Source organism: Pinus tabuliformis, chromosome 8, assembly GCF_031772625.1.
Source record: "Pinus tabuliformis cultivar Carrire ecotype Pingquan chromosome 8, CPIR1, whole genome shotgun sequence".
Classification (NCBI taxonomy): Eukaryota; Viridiplantae; Streptophyta; class Pinopsida; order Pinales; family Pinaceae; genus Pinus; species Pinus tabuliformis.
In genome coordinates, this window is record NC_142294.1 from 723631520 (window position 1) to 723641673 (window position 10154).

General features: G+C 33.2%; 1 protein-coding gene across 1 annotated transcript; it reads left to right on the forward strand.

The window, feature by feature from the left end:
- The first annotated feature begins 8420 nt into the window (after positions 1-8420).
- Positions 8421-9798, forward strand: LOC149237631 (tubulin-tyrosine ligase). Its single transcript, XM_089366848.1, is given in 3 exon segments — positions 8421-9090; positions 9093-9223; positions 9364-9798. Coding segments are annotated over 3 exon segments (555 nt in total). The 5' UTR covers positions 8421-8901; the 3' UTR covers positions 9599-9798.
- The last annotated feature ends 356 nt before the right edge of the window (positions 9799-10154 follow it).

The following is a 10154-nucleotide window of genomic DNA, read 5'->3' on the forward strand; positions in this document are numbered from 1 at the left end:
AGTCGGTGATGGAGAGGCCTTCCTCTGCTTTCCCTGACCATGACCCCCACAACCATTATTTCTTGTACCATCTAATTGGACCATGATTTTTCTACCACTTGACAACGATTGCTCTGAGTCTAGCGTTAGATACTTACTCGAACAGAGTCGCAACTTGGGTGCTCGACGCTTCCAAGGGTCGCGCCAATGCTACAAACCTGTTAAATCAAATTCACATGAAACCAACCAAGTAAGGAACCCGCTACAAATTTTACTGTCAACTGGCTGCCAACATAGGATAATGGTGCCACTTTTATCCCTCTTCCACCTTTGCTCCCTAAGGGGTATGAATGGACTAACTATACCATCCATATTCGGGACCTCTGAATTATCCAAGCACGTCCCATAGTTTATCAATTACACCAGAAGAACATTGTACAAAAAAATGAGTCAACAACTACGTTGAGCCTGCAACCCATCAGGCCCCTTCCACCGAGACTCCATACAGAGAACCCATACTGCAAAAACCAAACCCTCTTGCCCAGGAGCAAGTCTGTGATGGCAAACATTGATCCATGACCAACTCCGTCACCAGGAATATCCCCTAACCAAACAAGACTTCCAAACCCGATAAACTATGTCCAACAAGATCAGACTAACCCTAAAAAGGTCCACCAGGGCTCTCCTAACTTCACCCCTATGACAACTTAGGACATGGCCGGTGTTACATACAACCAAGGCTCGACTTTGAGCTTGCCCATAGTCTACATACCCTGGAGCCAAACAAAATTCACCACAGACCCTAACCCTTTCTGTCTCCTTCTTACCTGAGCAGGAAGGACCTCCACATATAAAACCCTTTACCAACCAGACGTTGTGAGAGCCCATACAGGACAACTAGATGCAAAACGCAATAGACACTGGGACATACAGAATGATAGACTCAACCAAATCTAGAACCCCATCGAGGCCATGCTTTAGGAAATTCCAATTCCCATCCCCCCAAAACACAAACCCATGCATCTAATAGATCGAAGGGAGAATAGACTAATCCATACAAATATAAGATGTTAAATTAAGGCCGGAAACATACCAGTGACTGTTGCCAAAACCTGGAGGAAATGGCGACCACCAACTTCCTAGAACCACCAGCTCAGACCAAATCCACAGAAGCATAAGGTCGCAGACTAACATACCTAACAAGTCGAAGGGAAATCTTGCCTTTACAATTGTCATAATACCACTACCACCCTCAAGCATGGTCATTAAACTCTGCATGCACACTGCCACCTCTCCAAGTGCAACATGCATGTGGAGGTTGGCCAAAAAATTCTGCTAGATAAATGTTGGGCCAGGACAAGCCCAATGTGGCTAGATCGCGCCCCGATCGGGGTAAAATTAATAATTATAATTATAATTATTAATTAATTGTGATTAATAATTAAACTAGCCTAGATCCATCTTAACTCTAGATCTATTGATCATCGAGAGGGATCAAATCTCTTGAGATGCAAACCTCTTTTAGAACGAAAAGAGATTTTATCCCTCTCGACGCTCAATAGATCCTAAGTTAAGATGTGTCTAAGCTAGTTCTTATTATTTTTAAAGTTTATTTTTATTTATATATTCAGAACTTCACTTTACTATTTGTTATTTTATTTATTTACACTTATTATCTTCTTTCTATTATTTATTTACGATTATTGATTTTTCTTTGTTTTTATCATTTTATTTATTTATTAATATTCTCACTTTTATTGTTTAGTATTTTATTTATTTTATTATTATCATTATCATCATCATTATTATTTATTGATATATTAATATGAGACATTACATCTCATGACAAACATGTGGAAGAGAAAAAAATATCTCCTTTTGAGTTGAGGGCACTTTGGAAGAGAACAAACTTTTGGAAGAGAGAAAAATGCTTCTTTTGAGTTGAGGGTGTATATATATATATATAGCTTTTGAGTTGAAGGCACCTTTGGAAGAGAAAAAAATGTTACTTTTGAGTTGAAGGTTATTAAATCCAAAAATATCAAATGCGATACTTGTGGACATGACAATAACAATTTGGAGGAGGTTCCTTCATATAAATATCTCTTATGTATGTGAAAACACCAACATGGAGGAAGTTCCTTCATACAAATATTTCTTTTGTATGTGATAACATCAACTTGGAGGAACTTTCTCCATACAAATATCTTAGAATTGATATCCATCACAAGCTTAATACGAGATTAAAAAAACTCTTGTTTGAGACTCTTTACCATTGTTAATTTATGTGGATGTGAGGTTTGAGAACACATTATCTCCAAAGAGTCATGGAGAAAGATACCACAAATTCCAAAAGAAATTAATAAACTATAATCTCGAAAAGAAGGTAAATACACACTATCTTATCATCCTCATCAAAACAAGCCTGTCCCTTTTGAGAGCATGACTGTGACTAGGTATCTAATGTATAAGAAGAGGTTAAATACATCATCAATATTTTATTGAAGGGTAGCTAAGTTCTTGGGGGAGAGCAGATGGGATGGATTGTGGATCAACCAAATGCACCAACCATGGAGATGTGCTTTTGTGGCTAAGCATAGATCATTAAAGACAAACTTCTTCCAATAAGTTTTGGCTTCTTTAAGTTATGTCTTAATTCAAACACTATCTAGTTGTACGAGTGATTTTCTCTCTCATGTTCAAGGTGGACCCTACTATTAATTAAATCTAAAACACTTGAAACTCTAGCCAAAACCACCTTCCACTCAAGCAAGGATGACAAAAGGATGCCCAATCTTGACTAGATCATTGGTAATAAAGGAAGGTCAAAATTTAAAAAGAAATTGTGGTTTGATAAAGGGTTAGAGGGAAAAAGGAAATTAAGATATTATAAGGAGATGATCAACCCAAATCTATACCATATTCCATATTGTATGTGAAGTGGACATTACTCACTATCATCATTATTCATATAACTTATTATTATTATTATTATTATGATGATTATTATTATTATTCATAAAAGGAATTAATATATAAATTAAGCATATATACATTTAAAAAAACATGAAACAAGACTATTAACCATGAAGATTTAGCCTCACTTAATTTGTAAATAAGCTTTATTACAATATCATGGGCCAATACCATTACTTATCAATATCACATGCCGAAAAAACCATAACTCACTTCATATGATACTTGTACATATGACATTTTTTTAATTAATCAATTTAATTAAAAGGGAAATATGACACAATTACTTTGGAGATAAATCTCCACCTTTAATCTAAAATATTTTGTAGAGGTTAAGTCTCTATTAACCACCTAATAATCACTGATTAAATTAAATTAAATTTCTATAAGCCATATTTCAAAATAGACACATGTATTGAGGTAATAATAAAAATCCTTGTTGGAAAATGCAAAAAGTGTAGTTAAAACATGAAATTTATTTTATTTATGTTCACAAGTGCCTTCTACTTCCTATTATCACTATTTAAAAACCTGTTAACAACATAGAAAAGTATTTCAATTTTAAGTAAAATGTTTCAACACCCACTTTGGTTTTTTATTTTATATAAAACAATTGAAAGTTCAAAACATCTTATAGTTAAAGCAATTACACGGGGTTGGCTCGTTATGAGGGAGATATGTAACACTTGCAATGTTCAAGATGGAACAAACATATAACATATTAAGAAATAACATATATTTATGTTAACTTCAACAACTCTGTGATATACTGTAAAGGATTAAAATTTGAGGATTTTTTTTTTTTTTTTTTTAATATTCTTGTGATTTGACAACTCTTGTACATGATTATCACCAACAAAGTGTTGTCCAGGAAGTATAAATAGTGTGATGAGGAGGGTATGTTGTTTTCTTCCTTATCCTAGTTTAAATCCCAATGCTATGACATGTTTGACTAAGTAACCTAATCATCTATCTTGATTCTTCAAAATAACAAATAAATGATCTTCATGAACGTACATGATTATTGCCAACAAAGCATTGTCAAAGGAATATAAGTAGTGTGATGAAGAAGGTATGTTGTCTTCCTTCTCATTCAGTTTTAAATCTCAGTGCTATGACATGTTTGACTAAATAAACCAATTATCTAAATTTTTCAAAATAAGAAATAGATGTTGTTCATGAACGTAATTAACAGCAAATTAATTCTATAAAAATGAAACAAAGTATAAAAAATAAAGCTCAATCAGAGAATACCCCTGCAAACTCATCAATAAAGCTTTGGGTAGAGAGAATGAATGACAAATTAAAGTTTCACGCCCCAAAGCTTTTACAGTGAAAGAATTTCAAATCCATTAGCCCACTGCTTTGCTGGACAGAGAAGTATATTACTTGCGTGTGGTAAGTAACTAGTAAGTGTCATCGTCAGATACTCCGACCTCCATGCCTGTCATCAATGAAATAGCATGGGAATGTGGTGCTAAAGTGTGAGGCAGTGGGCTGAACGGCACTGACTCTCATGGCGGCTCTAATCCCCATCACCGCCTGGCTTGATTATAGGAAAAAAATACAGTATCCCGTGGCAAGTGGAAGAGGCATCATACTAATTCACTGTTTTGGCATCATAAATGTCTTGTCTCGAAGAGCTAGGTGGTGGATGACTACTTTTCTCAGTATTAAAATATTGGCCAACTTCAAAATGGATTATTATTAAATTGTTTCAAGTAATTGGCCACCCATGATTTGAATCGCTTCATAAGAAAGCAATTATGTTTATTGCAGCTGTCAGTGATTGGCAGGGACAGTGAGCAGCTTGTTGTAAAGTGTATTGTCTGTCCAATGAAATGCAAACAGAATCCCATTTGAATTAGTTATAAGATATGATTTCAAAATATATTTAATATTTTAATTTTTTTTTTTATTTAAAAATATAATTCAAATAATTTAATAAAATTATTAATTTTAACAAAAATAATTAAATTATCTTATTAATTTTAATTTTAAATTTATTTTATTAAAAAAATAATTATAAGGGTAGATTTTATAGTATAAGTAAAATGATCAACCAAATAAAATGAATTTATTTTTTTAATGGAAACAATAAATAAATCCCTCCAAAACCACTTACAACAAATAAATCCCTTAAAAACTACTTTCAAAAGCAACATAAAAATATGAATGATAGGAAATCTATTTTATCACCTATGTAATTTCTTCCTATATTTCTTCATATAAAAGAAAAACTAAATCAGAGTATATATACGGATTTATTAAATGATGTTTTCATTACAAAAAAAAAAAAAAATATAAATGAGTTAGTTCTATTATAGATAATGATTTCCCTAAAAATAAAAATATAATGGGGTAGCAAGTTAAGTGGGGTTGATTGTGGGGAAAATTCCATATTAAGCGCGCTTGAGCCAGAGTCGATTTGGGATGGGTGACCTCCTAGGAAGTTTTGGTTACTGGGTACAAGCCCCGTAAGTGTGATTGATGCTATGTGATTCATTTCACTAGTTTCAATCCCACTTCTTCACCCCCTGAAGTGATGATTGACACTATGTGATTCATTGTGATTCATTTCACTAGTTTCAATCCCACTTCTTCGCCCTTCAAGTGATGATCACTAGTTTCAATCCCACATCCCACGAAGTGATGATTGATGCTATGTGATTCATTGTGATTCATTTCACTAGTTTCAATCCCACTTCTTCACCCCTGAAGTGATGATCACTAGTTTCAATCCCACATCCCATGAAGTGATGATTGACGCTATGTGATTCATTGTGATTCATTTCAATAGTTTCAATCCCACTTCTTCACCCCTGAAGTGATGATTGACGCTATGTGATTCATTTCACTAGTTTCAATTCCACTTCTTGATTCATTTCACTAGTTTCAATCCCACATCCCATGTAATGAGTGCTAAGTGTCTTTTCACTAGTTTCAATTCCACTTCTTGATTCATTTCACTAGTTTCAATCCCACATCCCATGTAATGAGTGCTAAGTGTCCCACTTCTTGATTCATTTCACTAGTTTCAATCCCACATCCCATGTAATGAGCATTAAGTGGACTATTCAAAAATCATGAGAAATTAGTGATTACGAGTACTTTTCATGGAAATGGTCATAGACAAATGACTTACTTATCTGATGTAATGAGTGCTAAGTGGACTATTAAAAAATCATGAGAAATTAGTGAGTTACAAGTACCTCTCATGGAAATGGTCATAGACAAATGACTTACATGGTCATAGACAAATTGATTCATTTCATTAGTTTCAATCCCACATCCCATGTAATGAGTGCTAAGTGCACTATTCAAAAATCATGAGAAATTAGTGAGTTACGAGTACTTCTCATGGAAATGGTCATAGAAAAATGACTTACTTATCCGATGTAATGAGTGCTAAGTGGACTATTAAAAAATCATGAGAAATCAATGAGTTACCAGTACCTCTCATGGAAATGGTCATAGATGAATGACTCATCCAATGTAATGATTGCTAAGTGGACTATTCAAAAATCATGAGAAATTAGTGAGTTACGAGTACCTCTCATGGAAATGGTCATAGATGAATGACTCGTCCGATGTAATGAGTGCTAAGTGGACTATTCAAAAATCATGAGAAATTAGTGAGTTACGAGTACCTCTCATGGAAATGGTTATAGAAAAATGACTTACTTAACGTAGTTGAATCCCAAAAAATGGTATTTAATATAATACACTGGGAAAATCATGAAAAATTAGTGAGTTACGAGTACCTCTCATGGAAATGGTCATAGACAAATGACTTAATGCAGTTGAATCCCAAAAAATGATATCTAATATAATATGCAAATGGTCATAGACAAATGGCTTACTTAACACAGTTGAATCCCAAAACCTGATATCTAATATAATGCATTGCGAAAGCCCCTCAATACTTATAACACATATTTCATTAAATTTGGAATTATGTAGTGGATCTAATCCAATTTTAATGAAATATGTATTTTATATATTAATATATTTGATTAAAAATATAAAATAGTTATCTTATAATAAGTAGTTTATATTAATATATTTTATATATAAAATAAATGCTTGAAAAATAAAAATATAAAAAAGTTATATTTTATAATAAATAATTTATATTAATATATTTTATATATAAATCAGATATATTTTTAATATAAAATAAAAATATGTATATTGCATAGAAAGTTAAAATTTGATTATATATATATATATAAAATTAAGGTGTAAAAAGTTATTATTATAAATAAATATGAAATTTATTAAATATGAAAGAGAAATCTTTATAATTATGTAAATAATTTTTAAATATATAATATAAATATATTTGATTTTTATTTTTACATATATCTATCTTACAATTAGTTGAATAATATATTAATAAAAATGTTAATTCTCACAATTAGTTGAATAATATATTAATAAAAATGTTAATTCTCAGAATCTTATTCAAATATAGATATAAATATTTTCTATTAAATATAATTAATATAAAAAATAAATGTTTAATTTTTATTTTACAAAATAAGAAAACTTGATGTGCTACACCATTGACTTTATTAAACTTAATTATAATTACAATTTACAAACTAATTAAAATAAACAATTATAAATATAAATTATTAAATAATTATAATTATAAATAATTATATTTGACTTTATAATTAAATCTAATCATAATTACAATCTATAAATTAATTAAAATAAACAATTATAAATATAAATTATTAAATTATTATAAATATAAATAATTTTTTTTGTAATTTTGGTGGGACTACATTTTCATCATATTCAATATATTTACTGAAGCAGAGCGGGGAATTGAACTCCTGATTTCACATATTATGTTAAAGAATAATAGTTTGAATATGTTTAATCTTACCTTTACTTGAGTTTTATTTGTCATTAGAAATATAAGATTAGAAATATAAGTTTGTGTAGCAAAAAATTGAAATTGGAGAGTGAACAATGGTAGTAATGGTGATGCAATTCTGGCTATTGCCCAATAATCCCCCCAAATTACTGATAAAAAAATATAATATTTAAAGTCCACCTCTGCATAAAACTCCTGAAGTTAATGGGATATCTATATCTATATAAATGACTAAGATGATGAATTTGATATGTGTAAGCTTATGCTGGGTGTTATGTAGTTGCAGGTTGAAGAATTTGCAGATGTCCAGCTGGGTGTTATTTAATTGCAGATTGAAGAATTTGCAGATGTCCAACTTGATGAGGGAAGAAGAACAAAATAATGTTTATAAATCCTTTTCCATATTATTTTGATCCAGGAAAACTGAAGGTGTAAAGGTATGTTCTTGTTTGATCATGGAGTCAACTTTCATGGCTGGCTAGTTGGTCTGCACGGGGGATCATTATGAATTTTAGGTAAAGATAGAGACAGGGGGAATCAAATTTCAGATAAAATGTGGAAGGGGAAAATCAAGGCATAGGTGTGTGAGAGTGAGTGTGCGGGAATCTCTTGAGACAAATTGGGTCAGAATGTCTCCTTTTTTAAGTTTTTTGGATTTGAATGGGAATTTTAAATGTATATATATAAATATGAACAAGATGTGGAGCTGTAGATAAGCATGGTAGTGTAGGGTTTTGAATGAATATAGGCATGTAGACTATTTGTCTTCCTTTGGACGTGTGCACACGAGATTTGAGTCACCTTCCTGCACCGAATTTTGCAACAGAGCTGGGGAGATTCATTATACAGCTAGGATTTTCTTTTCTATTTTTTAATATATATGCCGACAATATTCTGGTTACTGCTACTGCATTATTTCCCCAAACCTAGCTAACTCCAAGTGCCTTGAAACTGGGCTACAAATGGCAGAATCTACATGAACAGACCCACCAGAAAAGAAAAACCGCCAAAAGTTTGTTGAAAGCATGAGTCAAGCTGTTAGGGGAGTGTGAGAAATGGATGTGAATGAGGAGATAGCTGTGGGGATTGCAAGGAAGCTTGCTCTATGGCACACAAAGACCTTCAGGCCCCTTGTGTCACACGAAGAATTGGAGCCCATCATGGCCAGTCTGGGCTTTGTGGGGTTGGCTCCTAAGGAGAACTGGAGGGAATACAGGTTTGAGGGCAAGGCAAGTACAGCAAACAGGGTGGTGAGCGCCTGGTTAGGCTTCCTTATCCAAGGATTGATGGCCTGCATTTTTTCACCTACAGGGCCTTCTGTGATGCTGTTGCCCTCCATCTTGGTTCTGGGGACATTGCTGATCATTTCCATGTCCGGTCTGTATGTTTTCTTTTTAATAGAGTTTGTTGTATTGAGATTGGCCGGTCTTTGGGCTTCTGATTGTGTTTTCTAATTTGGGTATTTGTTTTCTGATGTGGGTATTTTTGTTTTTTGTTTTCTCATATTTTGCATGCAGGGGGGTTCCTCTTCATCCTGTGAGGGACAGGCCCCTGGAGCAATTCAGGAGGTTGTATGAAGATGGAGGGCAGTATGTTTACAGAGATGGGACCATTGATCCATCTGTGCCTTGGATAACAGGAGCCAGTTCTCTTCATAAAGTTTTTGAAGGGAGCCTGAGAGAGCCTGTACACAGCTACACAAGCAGCTTTCAGGTCCCGTTGAATGATGTTGGTTTGGGCAGTGTTCTGTAGGATTTCAATCCAAATCATACAGACACCTATCCATGATGTGTATCTCATCTTGGTCATCATAATTTTCCCTGTGTTTCCTTTTGAGTTTCAACAATTGTATGAAGGAAGACTTTCTTTGTTTGAGAGGAATAGAAGCTTGCAGCAGCAAGTCCCTTTTCAACTACCCCACATTGTGTATTCTTGATTGTTTCTCCATGGTTTTCTGGTGCTTTTTAATTTTCAGAGTTGGTAAAACTGAGAGAATCATTAACTGAATGAAGCGTAATTTGGGTGATGTAATTTAACAACAAACAGTGACATGGTGAATAAAATCTTGAAATCTGTAAATTGTTGGAACTGGATTAATGTGTTTGATGGCATGCAAGTAGCTCCATGCATGCCTCGTGGTTCCATCATCCTTGTGCATGGCGCATCCTCGTGCATGGGCAGGGTCAATGAGTTTGATGAGACAAAATGGTTTGATGTAAGAGTGGTATCTGCAGTTGAAACTGTTACACGTATGTGAGAAATTTTATTTTTGCAGTAGTGTAACGAGGCCATTATTATTTTTAATTTT